The sequence below is a fragment of the Chiloscyllium plagiosum genome, chromosome 28, assembly GCF_004010195.1.
Source record: "Chiloscyllium plagiosum isolate BGI_BamShark_2017 chromosome 28, ASM401019v2, whole genome shotgun sequence".
Classification (NCBI taxonomy): domain Eukaryota; kingdom Metazoa; phylum Chordata; class Chondrichthyes; order Orectolobiformes; family Hemiscylliidae; genus Chiloscyllium; species Chiloscyllium plagiosum.
Genome location: NC_057737.1, coordinates 48,374,961 through 48,398,980, shown reverse-complemented (window position 1 = coordinate 48,398,980; position 24,020 = coordinate 48,374,961). Strand labels below are relative to the sequence as shown.

The following is a 24,020-nucleotide window of genomic DNA, read 5'->3' as shown; positions in this document are numbered from 1 at the left end:
ATTATAGGAACATTTTACAGAAGTGGACAACAGTGAACTCCAACTCAGAGCTTACAGTCCTACCACATGAGCCACAGCTGACCTCCAAATAATTGTCCAGAATTTGCTGCATTGTGGTACTTCATTTCTTAATATGTTACGCATCTGGGCACAATGGGAGCATGTGAGAGTGGGGTGTGTCTGTGTAAGGTGTTTAACCAAAAGTTCATAAAGTTATAACAAGACTTGCTGGCTCCTATATTCAATGCCCCACCTAACAAGGACAAAAATCCTGTGTGCCTCCTACCATCCTATCTACCTTCAAGGACCTATGGACTTGTACAACAAGGTCCCTTTGTTCCTCAGTACTCCCTAAGGACGTATCATTCATTGTGTATATGCTTCCCTTAATAGACCTCCCAAAATGAATCACTTCGCATTTATCAGGATGAAATTCCATTACCTATCCCAATTTACCAGCTGGTCAAGACCAAACTTCTTACATCCAATAACATCACTAATTTTCCTGTCATCTCAACTCACTAATTACATCGCTGAAAATGTGTTGCTGGAAAAGCGCAGCAGGTCAGGCAGCATCCAAGGTACAGGAGAATCGACGTTTCGGGCATAAGCCCTTCTTCAGGAACACTTTCTCCTTACTAATTACATCTACTACATTCATATCCAAATCATTAATGTACATGACAAACACCGCTAGTCATAAGCTTCCAATCACAAAATCAATCCTCTTTCATCACCTTTTGCCTCCTATTTGCAAACCAATTTGGTTTCAGTTTGCTAACTAGCTTGGATCCCGTGGGCTCTCATCTTTTGGACTAGCCTTTCATGTGGGATCTTGTCAAAGGCCTTACAGAAATCCATGTAAACCACATCAATTGTGCTACCCTCATCAATATATTTAGTGAACCTTTTTAAAAATTTAATTAAGTCAGATAGGATCTCCATCGAACAAATCCAGGCTAACTATACCTGATGAATCTCTGTTTTTCCAAGTGTTGATTAATCCTGTCCCTCAGACATCTTCCTAATAATTTCCCTACCACTGATGTCAGACGAACTAGTCTTTACTTACCTGGCCTATCCCTGCTGCCCATCTTAAACCACATTTAGACAGAGTGTTCCTAGGATTAAGGTCAACACATCTGATCCTGACTGAAGAATAATACTAATTTCAATTTAATAATTTGTCAACTAAAAATAGATATTTCCACTTACTGAAATTAAAAGTATAAGCAGGTTGGAGATGCTTACCGGATTATAACTAGAATGGCCTGAGCTATTGATCAGAAGTTCTTCATCTAGCAGGTTCAAAACATTCAAGCCTTTACTGTGTGGAGAGAACAACTGGACTTCTGCTCCTAGTTAGTGAAGATATAAATATGATCCACAATATGAAACAAACATAGTATGAACTTGCCAGCTGGGACACAAATGCCACGAGTGTTAAACTAACAAGGTTACAGAGAGTGTTGTTATACCTGGAAAAAGAGTAGACTTATAGCCAAGGAAAGAATCTTAAAATGACAGCAGAAATAACATGCAACCATATGACCTCTGTGTAATGTAAAAAAGTGTTTTTTATCAAGGGATTATGCATAAATAAAGACAATGCAGGCCATTGCTGTGTTTGTATAAAAGATATTTACTTCAATTATCACACCTAGGGTGCTAGTGAATAATACATCATGTGAGTTTCATACAGTGATATTGCTTCTCCATATCATATAGGGACTGTTTACAGTGCTGAGAACAGAGTATGCTATATGGCTAATCACCAGAGACAGAAAAAAAAAGCTAGTTCTGCCAATGGAGGGAGTAGATTCCACTACTGCCTGCCATACAGAAAAGTTTCAACCAGTTCTAACAAATACCAAGAAAAAACAGTTACGAAACATGGATCACAGTGAAGAAAATGGGAGGTGTAAAGCTGTGTGTACAAAAATTACAATTTTTTTTGGTCAACTGGGTTTATTATTTGTGAAATTTTTTTGTGACTACCTGTGAATAGCAAATTCTAGAAAAGTCTAAGACATTTAGTCTGTGATGGCAAAAAAATGAAATACTGCTAAACTGTAAGACACCACAACACACTTGGGGTGGGGTGGGAGAGCAGAGGTGGTAAAGACAATAAGCGTATTAAAATAGTTCAAGTCAGTGTTTTATACACATGTGCTGCAGTACTACATGGAGCAATTCAGACACGGTCTATCAGTGGCAAGTCATTATTGCACAAATGCTTCATGAGTAGTTCCAAATATTCCCATCACCTCGCTCAATTAAAAAAAAAGCTTTGTAAATAAAACCTTATTTTCTTTCTACTCCGTATTCAACAACTTGACTTGCAGGAGGCTCTAGGAGGCTGAAACAAAAGTTACAACCACTGTCTCACTTAAACTTATGAACCATAATCAGATGTACATGCTAAAAATTATGACCATGCAAAGTAATGGATATTGTCAACTGGCCAAACTCAGCAGAAATAAATTAAATTCATCTGCTATTAGACACTTTACAATTCAAAAGATAAAACCTGCAAATGATAAAATACGAAAGCAAAAATGCTAGAAACACTCAGCAGATCAGTCAGCATTTAAGCAGAGAGGTGGTAAGTTAAAATTTCAAGTGTAATCAAAATATTTTCTAATCAACATGATCAGAGACGTTATTACACACCTTCGGAGCAGGAGCAACTTGAACCTGGCCCTTATGACCCAGAGGTAGGGTCACTCACTGTCACTGCACCATAAGAACCCTTCAGGTGTTACTGATCATAGTTGAATGAATGACAGCTGACATGTTAACTTACTCGTCCTCACTAAAGGAGCATGAACAACTCATGCCTGAGAAGATAGCAATAGATGCTATTCTATTGCAACCAACCAAAATAAACTCAAACTGTTGGTAGTGAGCACTGCAGTACATTATTTTTCAAAAATCCCGTCAGGACAGCAGCCTTCAAACAGAACAAGGTGATTCATAAATGAGAATAAGGTAGAATCAAGAATGTCACTTTATTCACATATGGCTCTGAGCATGGTGTAGGTTTGGGCAAAGTGGGCCCTGAAACAGTCGTACAGTCTTTCTTCATTCTATACAAATTAAAATTCAGAATTTCCTAACAGCCTTTGTTCCGAAGTATATTTGAACAGTCCAGTGATATCTGTTTTCAGGGTGAATTCCACTTGGTATAGGGACAATGAATTTGATCCCACATCTATCTAAAGCAGATCCCACAATACTTGAATCTTGCTATATCTGAAAATAGGATTGTTATACCTGAATGTAGGGCTCAGATGACATTTTTATAGCACTGAAGTAATGTTTTGAGTGAAGACATGGAAGCAGGTACATACTAAGACCAGTAAGCAAGCACTGGATATACCAACACTTCTAAACCTGGGATACAATGCTATCTTACAACTCATTAAATTCTCTTCTTCCCCAAGCGCTAGTGCTAAACCAAGCTTCTCACAACTTCGATGATACAAGCATAGCTCACTGGTAAATATTTGGTCAACAGTCCTGAGCTGTTGAAGAAACGGCTGTTTCTTCCACTAAAGAAAATGCAAATTTGAGCCTTTATTGTGTCCATTAAATAAATGATTCAGAATGTTAAATCTTTCCTGTTCTCAGCTAGATATCTCTGAGCTAATGCCCCCTAACTTGGCAAAACAATCCATCTTGACTTTATTAATCCTACCCCACAGGAAGTACAGCTGCCACCAGATGGCCAGTGTGGAGACATTCAGAGCCAGCTTGAATGCTTATCGACCGAATAAATCAAATGCTGTCATTAACACAAGGAATTGTGCCTTCCTGGTGTTTTAGGAGTCAATGTGATACTATCCATTTTATGTGAATATTATACATTACTCATTAAACTGGTGGCCTGTCCTCTCTTGCTCATCTGAAAAGTGATGTGCGCTCGTGAAGAAAACTAGAAAAAGAATGAGAAAAAGAATTCTGGAAAAATAAACCAGACTTCAAATTCTTATATCTTTAGGGATTCCAACAAAAGTAGCTTCTAACATACACATCAATCGGTACAAAGTGGTGTAAAACCATATGGTGCACCCAGTTATTGTTGGCCATGGTAGCTAGTCATGTGTAACTGCATCATTTTCATTTCTTGCTTTAGTAACCTTGCAACACTTTATATCTATAAAACACAGCTCAGTAAACTTTAAACCTTCGATGAATCTTGAACATCCTGATGCCAAAATAACTCAAAAATGAAAACTTGAGCCTACATAAGCAAGGGAAAGAGAGACCCCCTGGAGACACATAGCATATCCTACCCATCATGATCAATACACTCCGACAATTGCAAATTCAGTGCAACTGTCTCCAGTGGAAGTACTATGTCAAAACAGATTTTCTGAGCATAAAATGGTTCCTTTTTGTAAAAAGAATGGGTGAGAGTTTGTTAAAACCACAAACAGTACAAATTGCCTACTGAAGCTATTTTGGAGTTCTTCCATGGACTGCAACCCATTTGCTGTAACAGGCTAAACTACAATGGAGCCTTGAGGGGAGTCTATAGAAAGTATAAATATGAATACATTGAAATTGTAGATGCTCTGTTTCAAACAGTGTGGGTTTCATTGGTGTTAAATGCAAAATGATCGATTGAAATAGAGAAAGCATTGATAGAGGAATCTTTGACAAGTAGGGAGCTTTATGTTTCAAATATTAGGAATTACTGACATCCCTATTATTGATCAAAATCTTTAAAACAACTGCATTGCTACTGGTTGCTTAAATGGATTACTAGCTAACTAATAACTGGTTTTCAACACTATCAAACCATTAAAAGGCCAGATCTTAAATCTTTTAGTGACTGATAAGTTTTCAATAAATTACAGTCCTTGTAACAGGTTAAACTGCAATGGAGCTTTGGGGGAGTCTATCATGGGTGTCAGAAGCAGCAGGTTAGAAAAATCTGATATTCCAGATGCATAAACTGGAAGTGAATTATAAACTTCTGGATATGCTGGATATGATAATGTAGTAATTATTATTGAACAAATAATCAAGAGGCTTGGACATTATAATCCATATGAACATGAATTCATATCTCACCATGGCTACTGAAGAATTCAAATTCAGCTTAATAAAGCTAGAAGAAAGAAAGATCTGCCATCAGTGCTTGTGAAGCTGCCAGACTATTGTAAAACTTAACTGGCTCACTTGAGCCCTGCTTGCCTTTATCCCAGCTGTCCTTTTTGTGTCTCCAGTTTCCAATGAACATGATTTCACTTCCAAAGTAAGCTGCTCAGTTGCATCAAAGTACTTCAGTAAACTGAAGTTGAACAAGATGCACTTTCACCTTCTTAGCATGACTAAAAAATTGACAATAAATGGCAACCTTGCCAGTGATCCCTATATTAAATTGAAAAGAAGCTTCATTTGAAGTTTGTGACCCTGGCTATATATTTGTTGCTAGTTCTCAGCATCCAGCAAATCCTGTCCACAGCTTAATGAATACAATAAATACTTAACGTTTGTTGATAAAAGATCAGAAACTAACCCTTTCTAAAGCAACATACAACAATAAAATCCTGACTTCTATATAGCGCCATTACAACATTCCACATAGCCAAAAAACATGGCTTGGGCAGTTTGAAGAGATCACCAAAAGTATAGACGAAAACCCATGTGGGTTTTAAGAATATATATAGTTTGGGGAAAATGGTAGAGTTGCCACTCAATGCTAATGGGTAGAATGCAGAAAACGAAGTAAGTTGTGACTCAACATGATGATTGAGGTGGTTTTGGAGGGAAGTGGATAAAGCTATGACGGGATGAGGATGTTTGGGGCTAGATGGGGTGCAGGGGCAGATAAACAAGTGGCCAAAGTGAGGAGGTTCCTGAGGGACACGAAGACTGCCCCACTCAGGTGTTGAAAGGCTGTGTATGTCATCCAACAGCTCTGGTTTTGAAAGTATTTTGCTTGCTATATTTCTCTTCATTTTATTTCTGTTATTTTTATTCATTTTTATCAAAACAGTCACTGACTCTAATCTAAATCCTTTTGTTATACATTTACATATGGGGAAAGGTACAGGAAAATTGTATCTGTGATGAATTTGTCAGTTGACTGAACTGTACTATATGAGTTTTATTGATACATTCCTCAAAGAGAAAAAAAATCAAGGTTATTAGAACTATAGAAAATGGAAGGAACTAAGTATCTCCTGCAAATAAAGTCCTTTAAGTGAAACATATTAATGCTTAGATAATTTGATCTATTGTTAGCTATTTCAAAAAGCCCTAACATTATTTACCGGTGAAGCAATGGTGGGCTCACTTGCCTCAAATCAATCTTCCGTTCCTGATTTTCAAATAGCAAAAGGTCAAAATATAACTTGCTATTTAAGGGAAAAGCTTGCTCTCTAAAGTCAACTTTTTATGTAAAGAGAGCTAGGCAGCTTTTGACTGAAATGTTACAAATACCAAGGGATGCACTGGGCATTTTTGTTTTTCTGATAAAGATGAGAGTTGAAGTTTTATGGAAGAGAGCAATGATGAAATAAATCATTGAAGATGGCAATGAAGGAATAAAAATAGAATGGAGTAAGAAGAAACAGAATGCAACAGTCAACCAAATAAATAATGGAGCAGCACTTCAATCCCAGAGGGAGAGTACTGATTTGTGTCTGAGTTTTTAGTTGTTTGAGGAAAGCCTTGGCTCTCCACACCAAAGAGAAGAATTACAGGAACTTGGTCATTTTGTAGTTACTTCAATCAACCTACTCAATTTGTCTTTGAAGTAAATTTAAAAGCAGCAGTTGTGAATATGGGCAAAATCCTTTCTAATTTTCTGGCCATGCAGCACAAACTAATCCAATACAGACCATGTAAATCCTAGGGGAGACATTTCACACTGAAGGTGGATGAACAAGCATACTAGTGGCAATGACAGCTATTAGAACAGAATATTCTGTAGATTAATGGTGTTACTGATTCAATTTTCACAGATTTAAAAACTCAAATGTTAATTGAAAAGAAAACATCTCCAAACATGGTGCAGGTAAGTGCTTAAAAACAACCTAATTCTAAAGTACTTATCTGATTCCTTCCTTAAAATACCATTTTTATCATTGGCAGCTCATTGGGAAAACTGCATTCTACTTCACACATTTAGCTAATGTCAATCCCATTTCTCTATGTTTCTAAATACTAAATTATGAAATCAATAACAGGAAACTTATTGAATGCAGAATACAGTGTATACTGGAAATCTGCGATAAATAAAGAAAATGCTGGAAATATTCAGCAGGTCAGGCAGCATCTGGATAATGAGGGTCAAACAGTTAAGGTTGATTACCTTTCACCTTTTTTGAACTAAAATGTTCTATTAACTGCTTCTCTCTTCACAGATACTGAGTACTTCCAGTATTTTGTTTTTAATAGGAAGATTTAGATGTGCAAGAAGTGCACATTGCTGAAACCATTAATGCTATAATCTGGATACATTATATAAAATGCCAATTTTGTGTCATCTTAAAAACAGACAGCAGAAAACTTCTGATTTGATGAAGAATTACAACAGTGCTTGAAAAAATGCATAATAATTACATTGGAAGCAATAATGGTAAAGCACATTCTCAGGAAGTCTACCAATCTTTTTAAAGGTTCTTAAATAAATCATGATTGAAGAACAAGTTTACGTTTGAGGTTAAATGTAAAGTTGAATCTAGACTACTTTAAGTTTGAGAAAACGGTTTCAAGAAGTAAGTGAAAAATAGACTCTGAATGCAATGTAGAAAATGTACAGATTCAATAAAAATTGACAACTATGTTCTTTGCTAAGCAGACCCTGCCAAAGAAAATGGCTGGTTTTGGATCCCAAAATATCAACATGCTACATGAAAATGACGTAGTGTACGCTATGTGTTACTTCAATAGAAAAGTATTGCCAATAAAAGGTGGCCAATTCCCAGAACGTACAGTCAAAGATTTATTTACACATGGAATTTTAGCACAGGTATAACCCCAATCTATGACTGGGCTTCTGTACTTGTCTATTCCAAGTCACGCAGAATTGAGTACATTTTCGCTGTTGAACAGCAAACAGTTCCAAAGCATCTTTTAAAGAATTCAGAGTAAAAAGTTTTTTTTACAAAAGTTACAATTAAAAATCTATGGAATGTCAGTATTGCTTTTTATAATAGTGCTTTTGAGAGAAAATGTTCACCAAAATATGTTGGTGAAGCCACCAACAGGAAGGGTTTTATAGAAAAATACCTCTAAAGCTCTGAACAGAATTTATTCTCCTTCTGTAAGTTCTGACTTTACAAATTTTGTGCTTACATAATTGTATCACAACAGATTTTAAAAATATATTCTTAATAAAATATGCTCTAAGTGCTTTGGGGGAATGTATTCCAATTATTTTGGCTGTTGCATGTATTTCTGTCAGTGACAGCAATCAAAGTGACCTATGGGTATGACAGAGTTTGACTCTTTCATTCCTAGCGTACTATCCTAATCAAGGCACACAATGAGTTCTGCTGTTTTGCTTCTTACTATTTGAAGTAGCTTGAAATTTTAGCATTCAATGCCAGCATACACAAACTGAGCAAGGGTTCACAGGAATATCTGCTTTAATCATTATCTCTTAAGGTGGCTTGATAGTGCAGACAGCAATCTCAGAAGATTTGGGTGCAAAGTCACCCAAAGCAAAGATTAGAGCAGGGAGAGTTACAAAGATTGGTATTTCCTGATAGCTATGTGGGCTGAAAGTGGAATGTATGTTGATAGTCTCAACCTCGTATCTAATGGACAAAACTTTTCAATGCAAAGCCTTTGATAGCAGGCTTCATGAGTAACAAGCTTAGGTTTCAGGAAGTAGATGGAAATGATTCATACAAAGCACCCCAGCATAGGATTTAAAATTTCAAATAGAATCCAGCTTTTCTGTAGAACTGAAACTCATCAGAATTACAAATATTTTATAATACTGCAGCAGCACAAATATAACAGGCATCAATTAATGCCACCAAGTCCAGTCAGCTTTTTAGGACCTTTTAAACAGGGGATGTAGTTCAGTGTGTGATTTCCTCCATTCTTACTGCTAAACAGATCTATGGCTGCTAATGTGTTTGGAATTTTCCAATTATATTACCTTCACTCTTGAGAACTGAAAAGCTTTGTTGCCAAATTGTTTGCAAGCAAAATTTACAAGTACTTCAAGTTTGTAAAATTAGAGGGGAGCCACAATTAATGCTAGGTTCCTCAGAAGGCATTGGATTAAACACAAAATCCATACTACCAAAATTGTACGTTACAAATTTCTTGTTCTGACCAGGTTATCTGGTGAGATTAAAAGGATGTACATCGTCAAATGAAATAAAGCTTACTACTTCCACCAAACTACCTAAATTTTAAAAAAAGTAAAACTTTAATTTGAATATATATATATTTATACTGTATATAAAATGCCTGGAAACCATCCCCTAAAATGCAAATTAAAACACAGCATCTGAATATATTTAACAGATTAATATTCACTTAATGAAACTGAAACACATCGCCTGAATTGTAAATTTTTCAGCTGAAGCAGCCTAAAAGTGATTGTGAATGGGAGGCAGGATTGCAATCACAGAGAGGAAGAACAGAACTTTTTTTTATGGTTCTAAAAAGAAAAAGTATAGATTTCCCAATCAGTTGGACCTAAATTCCAAATGAATAAATTAAGAAAATGGAAATAAAGTAAAATGCCTATATGGATCTCAGAAAGTCAGCTTCAGGAATTAGTTATAAAAAATAAAATATTTTTAAGACTTTTCTACAGAGGATACTTCATTCCAATAGCATCAGAATTAAACTCAAACAACTCTGGTTATTGACTGCTAAGTCTTGCATATCAATGAAAAATATTTGCTTTTAGGATCTACACATTTTCTAAGGCAGTGATCTGCAGTTTGTAGTTATTAAACTTAGTTTTATGTACAAATTATAATGAGCATTGTATGTCTTATGAATTACCACGCAATACTAAAACTCAAACAGCAATGACAATGTAGAGGCAAAAACTATGATTAATTATGGAATACATAAGGGACAAAATAAAGATTAAAATGAATAAAACCACATGTCTGCCTGCAAAAAAACACTGCTGCTAATACAGCATTCCTTTCATCATTCTATGTAGGCTGTATAGACAATGTTCTAAAAAATAATGTGCACACACATTGCTCTATTTATCTCAGCAAGATGTCGGCTTTCGATACTATTCCAAGTTTTTGCAATAATCACTGTGTTACAGTGGCTCTGGGACAACCGTACAGCTACTTTTAAATCGCCTGTGTGGGCCCTGCAGAAACAGACACTACTGTAAACGTTCCTGGGATAAAGTTATTACATTCTAAGAAACAGTATCAAAATCTGAAGCTTCAAGTTACATTTACATTGATTATATTATGTTCCAATTAAGTTTTAATTTCCTGAGTTGTCCAGTCTTAAGCACACATTACAAAGTAGACTATGTTAAGAAGGGACATGAGTGCTTTAGAAGAGGTTGAAACAACAGGTGAACAGGCTACCATTCCTCAAAGATATTTACTAAAATTTACTTCTGAAATTTTTCTTTGCCCAGTTAGCAAAATGAGAACATTGTCAAAAACGTGGGCCTAGTCCCTGATTCTCCTTCCTTTCTTCATAAGGATGCCAACTCGGGCACGATGTCTGGCAATAGCCTTCCTCATCTGCAACCAAGGGCAAACATCCAACGATATTATATTGTGCAAAATTATGTTTAAGTGATACGCAAATTATGGTGCAGAATTACAAGGAGCAGTAGTGCTGCTACAGCAGTTAGTCTAATGCTTGTGTTAGAGAAGGTTGGAAACAGAAAACTGTGTATGGTAAGTGTCAATTGTTCTGAAATATTCTGTTTGATCACCAGTTTATTCACTACAGTCTCAAGTGCAAAGACTAAAAGTAGTCGTAGGGCAGGAAACTAATACTTTAATGAAGTGCAGCGTTACCTTTTGTTCTCTGGTTAACTGGGGCAAGCATGTGTAGTGGGCAATACAGAGATCAGAATGGGAGGGAATGGTCAGTTCTCTGATTCACTGAGATTCTGATCTTTGGGCAAATCATACTACAGAGTGGACTCATCAGGAGGTAGGGAAATATCAGGATTATCCCTGATCTTTCCTCAGCACTGCCCAACAGAGCAAAAGAAGTAGATTCTGTGCATCACTCATCCTTTTGGACCTGGCTGGTGAATAGTAATTGAAGCTTGCCCTATTTGTCATATACAGCTTGATATTGAGGAATGCTCTCTTGTGAACATATATTTGAAGGATTCATTCTAACTTACTGCCTGGCAGCCTCCTAGAGCCCTTCCCTATGACTAGCTGGAGTTGAATCAGCACCATCTGTACTTAACAGCTAAGTGCTCAATCTACGTGTACAGTTTTATGTATGAAATATATGATTATTTAACATATCATGCAGGTAATGCATTTTTCCCTATAAACAGTCATAATCTGCTACAAAACTACACACAACTCACTGCGGTGCAATATCAGGTATATAACTCCTCAACCATAATTATTATAGAAAACAGAATTCATATATTATAATTAAAATGACAGGTTATGATTGTGCTACACAGTTACTTCAATGGATTCTGACCTAAAAGACCAACACAAAAATCATGATGCAATTTACACTGAGAAACAACGTCTAATCAATATTTTGGAGCTTGAAAGATGTCAAGGAGCCAATATTTATCCAGTGAAACTTGTAAAATATCCCAAATACTGCCGGCAGTCTGACCATCTAGAACAAGACTTGCTCCCTTTCATCCCTTCCTAACAATGGATAGAAAAAAAAGCACCTATAAATAAGCACAAAAATATTCTTGTATACTGAAATCATCTACTGTTAGTTTTAATTAAAGATATGGCAAGAAAAAAATATGTAACTTGTGACAAGCTAACTCATACATGCCTTACTGATGACACAGCTTATTGAGAAAAGGGTGGCAGTAACGCACTTTAAATGTGCATTGGTACGTATGAAATCAGTCAGACCTAAGAATTCACAACTTTCTCTCTCACACACACTCTCTCACACACATAAAGACAATATGAGGTCTGATCAGCGTGCTTTGTGGTTTAGAGGTTAAAAAGCAGGTTATAAAATACCTAGGTTCAGATCTTGTCCTGATTTGGCCTAAAATGGAGTGTATTAAACAAACCCTGGCCTGCAGAGAAACCAGAGTCAGTTAAAGCTATGAAACAATGTGCACTACATATCATTATCCTAAATTCACATACAAGAAAACACTAACTCACCTACCACATCTTTTTTGACAATTTTTTTAAACGTGACCTTTTTTTAAAAAATAAGTGGACTAAATGTGTTTTTTTTCCTCTTTCAAAGTTTAAAACAGCAAGAATTCTCAAAATATCTAAGAAACCAAACTAGTGTGTTTAGAGTCAGATGACTGTGCAATCTCTCAGTGGCAACTGAACAGCTACAAAATTCTAGTCATTTGAAAATTCTCCAATCTTTTTCTGGTTAAGAAGTTAATAGTGTAATATCGCTCTGCTGCCATTTTATGGCAAAGGAGACCCCTCTTTAGCCGATGGGTGTCGCTGCTTGAAGCCCACTTGGCGGAGGGAGAAGGCAAAGCTGTAACAGTTAATCCCAGACAGTTTGAAAATCAGTCATGACACAAAAACACTTCGGGGTACAAAAGCTTAACTGCATGTTTCAACTCTTGCTTTGAAAATGCAATGATGAACGGAACTTAATGCTCTCCTTTTCTATATGCACCTTGGCCTATGGCATTTTTGCCCTGTGGCCTGCAGGGCATTAAGTGCGTGACAGGATAAAATGAGTAAAGAATGTCCAAGGTCTCTTAATACCTAACTCTCAGGAGTTGTGCATAATTAATAATTTAATCTCAAAATTCCCATTCAATGGGCTCTTCCCGACTTGCAGCTTTCTCCAAACGATGAATAATGTTGTTCAAGTTTGCTGCTTTCTTACGCCTTAAACTGTTCTCACGCAGGCTTGTTTTTTGGGCAGGCGAGGGGGTGTCAGAAAAGTTGAACAGGCCTTTCTGGAAGCCTTTTGCGGAAGAGGACGTGGTGCCTCTGCAACCTGTGTTCGTTCCAATGCTCGCCTGCTGCATCAAAGAGGTATCTTCTTTCAAATCTCGGGAGGTCTCTGCTACAGTTGCTGACGTGGAGGCGGATGAGGTAGAGTTGTCCTCTTCTACAACTGACTGGGCCGAAGGCTGGTTTGTTTGGAATTCCTCCAGGGATGTTCCTGACACATGTGCTTCTCGCTGTAATCTCTTATTTCGGCCCGGATGCTTCATGATGCCCTCATCTTCACTCTCAGCATTAGGAGAGACCATGGCATCTCCTTCTAAATGGGACGAGTCCTTTGTATCAATCACTGTGGCATCTTTAATGTCAGGCTGCACAACAGACTCTGTATCCTCATCGCAAACTGACTCCATCTGCCCTTCCTTAGGGGTTACACACCCCGTGCTGTAATTTTCCATTCCCATGGCATTATCCTTTTCTTCAGTCACTGCTTCCAAGTCTCCTCCATCACAGCTTTCTCCTTCTGAGCTGTGTCCTGTCCTATTTCCTCTGACAGATGGAGAGCCACTGGATCCTGTTTGACCATGAGGCCCTGCCTGCACTTCTTCGATGAACAGCTCCCTTCGAATGCGGGACCTGAAACATAACAATATATAAATAAATTATTAAACAATACTTACTTATTCCAGAGATTTTCCTGAACTTTTATTACATTTACAAAAGACCTCTAAGGAACAGACACATAGGCACAAGGTTAACCAAAGGTAGAGGCATTTAAATCCTAAACTCTGGAATCCCCTTCTTGTAATGTTCACCTCTCTACCTCATTTTACTGTTTACAGGCTTCTTAAAAACTACTTCTCCGAAAAGATTTCTGATAACTTTAACTAATAAAATATTCACGGAGCTCAGTATCATGCTTAGGTTTACAATGATCCAGTTAAGTACCTTTAGGTACAGTCATGGAATCATACAGCATGGAAACAGACACTTTGCTCCAACTTGCCCAAACCGACCAAACATTCCAGCCTGGCGTAGTCCCATTTGCCAGCATTTGGCCCATAGCCCTCTAAACCCTTCCTATTCACGTACACATCCATGTGCCTTTTAAATGTTGCAATTGTACCCACTTACATCACTTCCTTTGGCAGCTTGTTCCACACATGCACCACTACCTGTGTCAAAAAGTTGCCTATCAGGTTCTTTTTAAATCTTTCCCCTCTCAGCTTAAACATATGCCCTCTAGTTTTGGATTCCCTCACCCTTGGAAAAAGACCTTGGCTATTCACTCTGTTCATGTCCTTCATGAATGTATAACCTTTATAAGGTCACCTCTTAGCATCTGACTCTCCAAGGTAAAAAGCCACAGCCTAGTCAGCCATCTCCTATAGCTCAAACCCTCCAGTCCTGGCAACATGCTTATAAATCCTTTCTGCACTATCTCAAATTTAACAACATCCTTCCTACAGAAGGACTATCAGAATTATATGCAGTATTCTAAAAGTGGCCAGACCAATGTCCTGTACAGCTGCAACATGATGTCTCAACTGCAGTACTCAATGTTCTGACCAATGAAGGAGAGTGTATCAAAAGCCTACTTCACCACCCTACCCTGCAACCCCCCTTGGTCTCTTTGTTTGGCTCTACCATGATTTAAAGTTGCTACATAATTATAAAAATTGCTGCTATTCAACATTATTAATGTTTACGTAAGGGTAAATAGCTGTTGATTACTTCCACGAGTGACACGAGGGTCAACTTTAAGATAACCACAGAAATTAAAGTGGAGGTTAGAAAACTAGCTTTTTACATAGAAGATATCAGAATCTGAACAAAAGTTCAATGGATTTCTCAAAGTGTAATTCATTGAAAGTTGAACATTTGGTGTTCTTAGCAGGACTTATACACTTAATGGTAAGGTCCGAGGGAGTGTTGCTGAACAAAGAGACCTTGGAGTGCAGGTTCATAGCTCCTTTAAAGTGGACTCGCAGGTAGATAGGACAGTGTTTGGTATGCTTTCTTTTATTGGACAGAGTATTGAGTACAGGAGTTGGGAGGTCATGTTGCGGCTGTACAGGACATTGGTTAGGCCAATGTTGGAATATTGCGTGCAATTCTGGTCTCCTTCCTACCAGAAAGATGTTGTGAAACTTGAAAGGGTCCAGAAAAGATTTACAAGGGTGTTGCCAGGGTTGGAGAATGAGCTACAGGGAGAGGCTGAACAGGCTGGGGCTGTTTTCCCTGGAGCGCCGGAGGCTGAGGGGTGACCTTATAGAGGTTTACAAAATCATGAGGGGCATGGATAGGGTAAGTAGGCAAAGTCTTTTCCCTGGGGTCGGAGGAGTCCAGAACTAGAGGGCATGGGTTTAGGGTGAGAGGGGAAAGATATAAAAGAGACCAAAGGGGCAACTTTTTCACACAGAGGGTGATACAGGTATGGAATGAGCTGCCAAAGGAAGTGGTGGAGGCTGGTACAATTGCAACATTTAAGAGGCATTTGGATGGGTATATGAATAGGAAGGGTTTGGAGTGATATGGGCCGGGTTCTGGCAGGTGGGAATAGATTGGGTTGGGATATCTGGTCGGCATGGACGGGTTGGACCGAAGGGTCTGTTTCCATGCTGTATGACTCTATGACTCTATAACTAATACACTCGTCTCTTTCTTAAAGATATGAAGTAACTGTTGTAGATGGGCACCTATTGAAGATGGTAGTAATTTGTGAAAGATCTTGCAAATTGTTAGGTTCTTACATAGAAATGGAAAAACCGAGTCATTCTACCCATCAAACCATCTATGTTATTCAACATGATCTTAGCACCATCCTCCTGCTCTGTTAGTCTCTGGAAATATATTTCATTCTTAAAGCTGTTTAGTAACTTTGCTTCCATCACCTTCATGCGTTAAAGAACTACAAAAGTTGACCACCCTCTAAGTGAAGAAATTTCTCATCTCAATCCAAAATAGCCTACCGTGTATCATTACCCTTTTTTTCTGGATTCCCTAGGCAGGGGGAAAAAAACATCCTTTCAAGTCCTGAGCTCCTAGTTGCAAGACTTAGAATTTAATTTATCTGCAAATAAAATTGTACCAGCTTTTCACAATGAACCTCACTATGTTATTAAAACTTTTTCACACCTGCAACAGAGTTTGAGATGCGATGAAAGTATCGGATGTGTTATAGGCATGTGTCATGCCTTCGGTATTCATATCGGCAGTTCACCACTGTGATACTCAGGCCTGTCTTCATTCTGAAGTGCCCCAATACTGAAATTAATGGTTATAACATTGAAAGGATTCAGTTCGATTGAGGCAAATCTCAAGGGTACTACTTTCATCGTATGAGGTAAGGTGCACTGACTCTAGCACACCTAACGCAAGGGAGGGTTATACCCAAAACATCAACTTCTCCACCTCCTGATGATGTCTTGCGTTTCTTCTAGCCTCCTGCCTGTCTACCTCAGACACTTAACAGACAAATCGTCAATAAACTACTGCCATAGAGACAAACGAAGAGATACTGCAACAGATAACCTAAAGCCTGGTCAATTGCATCTTCGAGGAACTGAGAAAGATAGAGAAGTGGAGAGATGTAAGTGGGAGGCAGGGATTCCAGAGCTGAAGGCTCAGATGAAAGCAACATTGACTGATTTAATTATCATTATCTTATGTTTCTGATGAGCATGCCAAACAACAATGTTAAAGATTCCTGCAAGACTAGATTAAGATAAAGACTACAATTATACAGAACATAATCCAAAATATTCATAACAACAGTTAGCTAGTTTACATTGCTGTAGTAGCAAACTGAATTATTTAATTTTCACTGTTAAACTTTTCTCAAGCCTCTAAAAAACAAAAGCAAAATACATCATCAGCACTTACACATCAGATTTTGTGAAATCTAAACAAAAAATTCTTCTATTTAAGGTAAATATCCTCGCTTTTCAAGATTGGTCTTCAGGCCAGGAAACTAGGTCATTACTTCACTGCAACAAACGATTAAAATTCTTCTGGCAAATCTCCCATGTAACACTCATAGGCAGCTTGGGACCAGACATACAGTCTTGCTGCAGACTAACTGCAGCAAATGGGACGAAAACAATACATCACAAAACTGATGGAAATCTCAAATACCCATCTTTTATGTACTGGAAGAAACCAGCCTCTCTCATCTAATGGCTGCATTTTCAATCCACCTTTTATAGTACTTGTTCCAGAAATCAGCCTGAAACAGAAAATATTCTACACCTTAAAAGAATTTAACTCTGAGAGCAGGGAGAGGTACTATGGACAATTGAAAGAGACAAAAATAGCCAATAGGATAGCCAAGAAATGATTGGGAAAGATGGTCTGCAACAATAGCAAAAGCTTTTTCGGCTACAACTGGAAGACTATTATGAATCATACATGGATACTCAGAGACAGTAGGAACTATTCAAAATGGTTCTCAGGTTATGCAGAGCTGCTAAATAAAAATGTTTGCATCAAGCATGTTTAGATTTAAAATGAAGAGTACTTTGCACTGAATTTTTAAAATTTCATTCAGAGGTTGTACACACTGCTGGCTGGGCCAACATTTATTATCCATTCCTAATTGCCCTTGAGAAGGTGATGATGAGGCACCTTCTTCAGTCTCTGCAGTCCACATGAAGTTACACCAGATTGGTGCTGGAGAGAGATCCAGGATTTTGATCTAGCAACGATGAACGAATGACAATATAATTCCACGTCAAGATGCTGTGTGATTTGGAGGGCAACTTGCGTTGTCTTGTAGGTGATAGAGGTCACAGGTTTGGAAGTTGGTGTTTGAGGATGCTCAGTGAGTTACTATATTTTGTACTTGATACACATTGCAGCCACTATTTGTTATTGGTGAAACGAGTGGACATTGAAGGGTGCTAAGTGGGGTGCAAACCAAATGAAATGCTTTGTCCTGGATGGCGTCAAATTAATCCAGTATTGTTGGAGCTGCATTCATCTAAGCAAGTGAAGAGGATTTCATCACACTACTTTCTTGTGCCTCAAAGATGATGGAGAGGCTTGAAGAATCAGGAGATGAGTTACTTGTTGCAGAAGTCCCAACATTACTGGTCTAGTTCAGTTTCTAGGCCAATTGTAACCTACAGGGTGTTGATAGTGAGGAATTCAGTAATGGCAATCCCATTAAAATTCATAAAGTTATGGTTAGATTCTCTCTTTTTGAAGATGGGCATTGCTTGGCACTTTTGTGATGTAAATGTTATTTGCCACTTGTCAGTTGAAATCTGGATGTTGACTTGAGTGTCTTATTCATTTGTAGGCGGATTACTTCAGTATTTGAGGAGTTGTGAAGAGTGCTAACCGTTTTTCAATCATCCACGAACATCATTTCTGACCTTATGATGGAGGGAAGGTCATAGATGAAGCAGTTGAAGATGGTCAGGTCAAGGAAATTACCCTGAGGAATTCCTGTAAAGATGTACCTAGAGCTGAGAAAACTGATCTCCAACAACCACAACCATATCCCATCCTGCTAGGTTTGACTCCAACCAGCAGCGTTTGCACCCGGTATCCACTGATTCCAGTTTTGCCCGGGCTCCTTGATGACGAAGGCAATCATTCTCACCTCACCTCTGGTTCATGTTTAAACCAAGGTTGTAATGAGGTCAGGAGCTGAGTGGCCCTGGTGGAAGCCAAACTGGGTGTCAATGAGCAGGTGAAGCCAGATATTACCAGTTAATCACACTTTATTGATGACTGTGTGTATACTGATGGTGTGGTAGTTGGTTGGGTTGGATTTGTCTTGCTTTTTTTGAACAGTACAAACCTGAGAAATTTTCTACATTATTTGGAGATACTAGTGTTGTAACTGTATTGTAACAGCATCACTGGGGGCATGGGTGATTCTGGAGCACAAGTCCTCAGCACTATTGCTAGAATGTTGTCAAGGGTCCAAAGCCTTTGCAGCATCTAGTGTCTTCATGTCATATGGCCAGAATTGAAATGGGACATTAGGAAAAGGTTGTGACGTAGCATTCACTCAGCACTTAAGGCTTGCAAATGATTCAGCCTCATCTTTTGCACTGATCATCACTGAACAGGGGATATTTGTGGAACGTCTTCCTCCAGCGAGTTAATTGTCCACATCATTCACAACTGAATGTTGCAGAATTACAGAACTTAGATCTGATTCATTGGAAGTGCGATTGCTTAGATATATATCTATTATTTGCTGCTTATATTATTTGGAATGTAAATTGACTATCTGCCATCATGGAATTCAAACTCATTTACCCAGTAATTACGCTTAGGTCTCTAGATTATTCATCCAGTGACGATATGTATGCCTGGTGTTGTTTCTGGCACATTGTCCTGCACTCTTCATTGAACTGTGGTTGATCCCCTGGCTTGATGGTAATGATAGGATGGGGAATTGCTGGACTATGATGTTACAATTTTGCAGTTGCTGATGGCCCACAGTCTTGAGTTGCTTGATACATTCAAAATTTAACCCATTCACCATGACAGTATTGCCATGTACATGTTGGAGGGTATTCTCAATGTGAGAATGGGACTTTGTCTCCACAAAGATTACATGGTAATTAGTCCAACCAATGCAGACATGGAAAGATGCATTTGCAATTGGTAAATTGAGGACAAGGTCAAATAAGGTTTCCCCTTTTGCTGGTTACCTCAAGACCTGTGACAAACCCAGTCTAGAAGCAATGTCCTTTAGGACTTGCCAGCTCAGTCAGTAGTGGTGCTGCAAAGTCATTCTTACTAATGGACATTGAAGTTACCCATACGAAATACAGTCTGACCTCTTGCCAGCCTCAATGTGACGTTCAAGTGGAGTTCAACATTGGAGGGAGTACTGATTCATCAGCTGTGGCAGCAATATGTGCTAATCAGTAGACAGCTTTCTGACCCATTATTTGACTTGTTATCATGAGACTTCATGGAGTCTGAAGTCAATGCCGAAAACTCCAGGGCAACTTTCTGTATACTACTGCACTGCCACCTCTGACAGGTTTATCAGTGGCTCAGGATGTACCCAGGGTTGGTGTTAATGATGTGTGGGATATTATTTGTAAGGTATGATTCTGCAAGAATGACTATGTCAGGATGCTGCTTATTTAGTCTGTGGAACAGCTCTTCCAATCCCTCAGATGTTAGTAAGGAGCTCTACAAAGGGTTGACAAGGTTAGAGCTTTTGGTGCCTTGATTCATTGGTTTCATTTCTTTCATCTGACTTTGCAGCAGTTAGATGCAATTGATTAGTTCAAAGGTCATTTAAGAGTCAACCATATTTCTCTGCATTTGGAGTAATGCGGAGATCAGACCAAGTAAGGAATGCATGTTATCATTTAGTAGAGTTTGACAGGGAATAGATGAAGATCATATGTTAATTAACAAATAATAGGATGAGAGAAGGGTTTTTGTGCTGCAGTGGCATGCTCCTACCTCCGAGTTGGGAGGCCTGGAGTCAAGTCCCACCTGTTTCAGAGTAGTGTAACTGGGTGAGAATTTAACATGTATACACAGGGGACAAGTAAAAGTGTTGTTGGCATGAGAGAGTTAGAACACTCTGTCTAACCTTATAACCTCTGATGTTTTATGTGACATATATTTCCCCAAAGAACTTCAGTGAATTAGATTTTTTTTCAAAACAACAATCAAAAATGGTTTCAAGGTAGGGTTAGGGTTAGGGTTATTATTAGACTGGTTTTTAATTCCACATTAATAACTAAATCCAAATTGAACACAGTGGAATTCAAACTCATTTCCCCAATAATTAGCCTTAAGTCTCTAGATTATTCATTCAGTGACAACATCGCTATGCTCCCTAGGCTTCAGTTCCAGATTGTTATCTGTTCCAGAATGATTAAAAAGATGGGAAAGGTGCAATAGCTTAATACAGTCAGGGATACTTCATGTTCATGTACAAAACTGGCTTGATGGTAGGAGACAGAGGGTGGTGGTGGAAGCTTGTTTTTCAGACTGGAGACCTGTGACCAGCAGCATTTTACAGGGATCAGTACTGGGTCCATTTTTGTTTGTCATTTATATAAATGACCCTGGATAAGAATATAGGAAGCACAGTTAGTAAGTTTGCAAATGACAGTGAAGAATGTTATCTAAAATTATAAAGAGATCGTGAAAGATTGCGTCAATGGGCTGATGAGTGGCAGATGGTAGATTTAATTTACTTTAATTTACTTTGGTAAAACAAACACGGGCAGGACTTATAGAATTAATGGCAGGGTCCTGGGTAGTGTTGCAGAACAGAGAAATCCAGGAGTTTAGATACATGATTCTTTGAAATTTGCATCACAGGTGGACAAGGGTAGTTAAGGAGGCATTCAGCACACCCGCTTTCATTGGTCACACTTTTAGTATAGGAATTGGGATATAATGTTGTAAAGGACATCGGTGAGGTCTCTTCTGGAATACCGTGTGCATGTTCTGGTTGCCCTACCACAGGAAGGATATTATAAAGTTGGAGAGGATTCAGAAAAGGTTTACCAAGATGTTGCCAGGAATGGAGGGTTTGATTTTTAAAACTAGGCTGGATAGGCTGGGACTTTGTTCACAAGCTTAGGAAGTTGGGGGGGTGGTGACCTCAGAGATTTATAAAATCATTAGCGACATAGATAAGATGAATAGTAAAGGTCTTTTCCCTAGGATGGGGGAGTTCAAACCAAGGGGCATATTTTTAACGTGACAGGAGAAAGTTTTAAAAAGGACACGAGGGGCAACTTTTTTCATACTGAGTGATTTATGTGTGGAATGAACCGCTAGAGGAAGTGGTGGATGCAGGTACAGTTACAGCATTTAAAAGAAATGTGGATAAGTAAATGAAGGAAGGATTTGGAGGGATAAGGGCCAAATGCAGGCAAGTGGGTTTGGTTTAGTTTGGGAACATGTTGGCTTGGACTAGTTGGACCGAAGGGTCTGTTTCAATGTTGTATGACTCCAAGACACTGTGACTCTATGTAGACTTGAGTTAGCTAATGAACCAGGGAACTTTAGGCCTATCAACTTGACGATTATTTCTGAGAAGTTGATTGAGAAGATTTGCCTTTGCCTATTTAGTTTACAGCAGCACAGACTTAGAGGTAATGGGTCTACGAAATAACTAAAGGACTGTCTTACATTCCTATTTCAATCCAGTTTCATTTGAACAGATTGGGGAGCACGAGGGAACATAATGGAAAGAATGGACTTGAGCAATGAGTGGTTTGTCTGTTTCCAGACAGCAAGGACCCTCTGGAGTATGCTGTCACTTGCCTTCAGACAGAACCAGACCACTTTCTAATTGGGAGAAAGTGAGGACTGCAGATGCTAGAGATCAGAGCTGAAAAATGTGTTGCTGGAAAAGCGCAGGTCAGGCAGCATCCAAGGAGCAGGAGAATCGACATTTCGGGCATAAGCCCTTCTTCAGGAATTGGGACATGTTGAAAGCATGATTATTTGGGGTGGGTAATTTTAGACCAACCAACCTTTCCCTCTGCATCAATTCTGCATGACTCATGTTCAGACTTACACCGCTCCCTCAACAAACACCACCAAAGCAGATTAACTCATCAAGAAGCTTAACATAAGTTTGAGGAACAACATTTCATTGTCTTATCAGGAACTTCACAGCCTTTACAATTATGAGCTCAGTAATTTCAAATCATGCCCTTTTTGATGGCATCTTCTGTCCATTAACATTTTGTGTATGTACACCATTTCTTTAATTTTACCATAACTATATTTTTTTAAATCTTGGAGCATTATCCCTGGACACAGAAGCAAGAGCTCGTGTTTCAGAACTGAGACAACTCTGTTTCTCTTTCCTTCTTTCCACAGTTGCTATGCAACCTTGAGTATTTCAAATACTTTCTATTTTTTATTAACTCAACATTATCGGTCCAGGTCCATTGCACTCTACCAAGTTTATTCCCCTCAATTACCAAAGTGCCTACTTAATTTCCTTTTGAAATTATTCACCATCTCCATTTCCAACATCCTTTTGGGCACCAAGTTTTTTTAGATGATTAGATTACTTACAGTGTGGAAACAGGCCCTTCGGCCCAACAAGTCCACACCGCCCCGCCAAAGCGCAACCAACCCATACCCCTGCATTTACCCCTTACCTAACACTATGGGCAATTTAGCATGGCCAATTTACCTGACCTGCACATCTTTGGACTGTGGGAGGAAACTGGAGCACCCGGAGGAAACCCACGCAGACACGGGGAGAACATGCAAACTCCACACAGTCAGTCGCCTGAGGCGGGAATTGAACCCGGGTCTCTGGCGCTGTGAGGCAGCAGTGCTAACCACTGTGCCACCGTGCCGCCCACTGACAGACGACCGCTTGCTGCAAAAACTGTCCTCACATCCTCCTGCACTTCTTGCCCAAAACCTTAAATCTGTTTCTCCTAGTTGATGTACCAATACCAATTCCACCTCCCAGAAACACCCATCAAATGTCTGGACAAAGATGCAGCTCTAGGATGGGCTCATCAACAACACAAGGACCCATGACAGGATACAGAATTTCTTAGGTGACAATCATTAGTGAATCATTGCTAACGATGACCATTAGCTAATGGGAACAGGTTTTGCCTATCCCTGCAAACCAGTAATAATCTCGTACACGTCTTTTTAATCACTTCTTTGCGCCATGGAGAACTAAGTTGAGTGTGGGGCACTGGAAAAGTACAACAGGTCAGGCAGCATCCGAGGAGCAGGAGAATCGACGTTTCAGGCTTTAGCCCTTCATCAGGAATGAGGCTTGCGGGCCGGGAGGATGAGAGATAAATAGATGGGGGGAGGGGTTGGGGGGCTAAGAATGCAATAAGTAGAGGAAGGTGGGGGAGAAGGTGATAGATCGGAGAGACGAGTGGAGCGGATAGTTGGGAAAGACAATGGACAAGTCAAGAGGGCACTGCCGAGTTGGAGGCTTGG

At 38.9% G+C, this 24,020-nt stretch overlaps 1 protein-coding gene across 5 annotated transcripts in view; it reads right to left on the bottom strand.

The window, feature by feature from the left end:
• The window catches only part of LOC122564179 (protein CASP-like), a 601,305-nt gene that overhangs the window by 32,891 nt on the left and 544,394 nt on the right, over window positions 1-24,020 (bottom strand). For 3 of the 5 annotated variants that reach the window (XM_043718857.1, XM_043718858.1, XM_043718860.1), the window contains one exon: window positions 1,252-13,715. The exons of the other annotated variants lie outside the window; for them this stretch is intronic. In XM_043718857.1, the coding sequence (XP_043574792.1) occupies window positions 12,929-13,715 (787 nt within the window). In that variant the 3' untranslated portion in view covers window positions 1,252-12,928. Of the gene's footprint in view, window positions 1-1,251; window positions 13,716-24,020 lie in introns of those variants that run through there. 5 annotated transcript variants of the gene reach the window in all.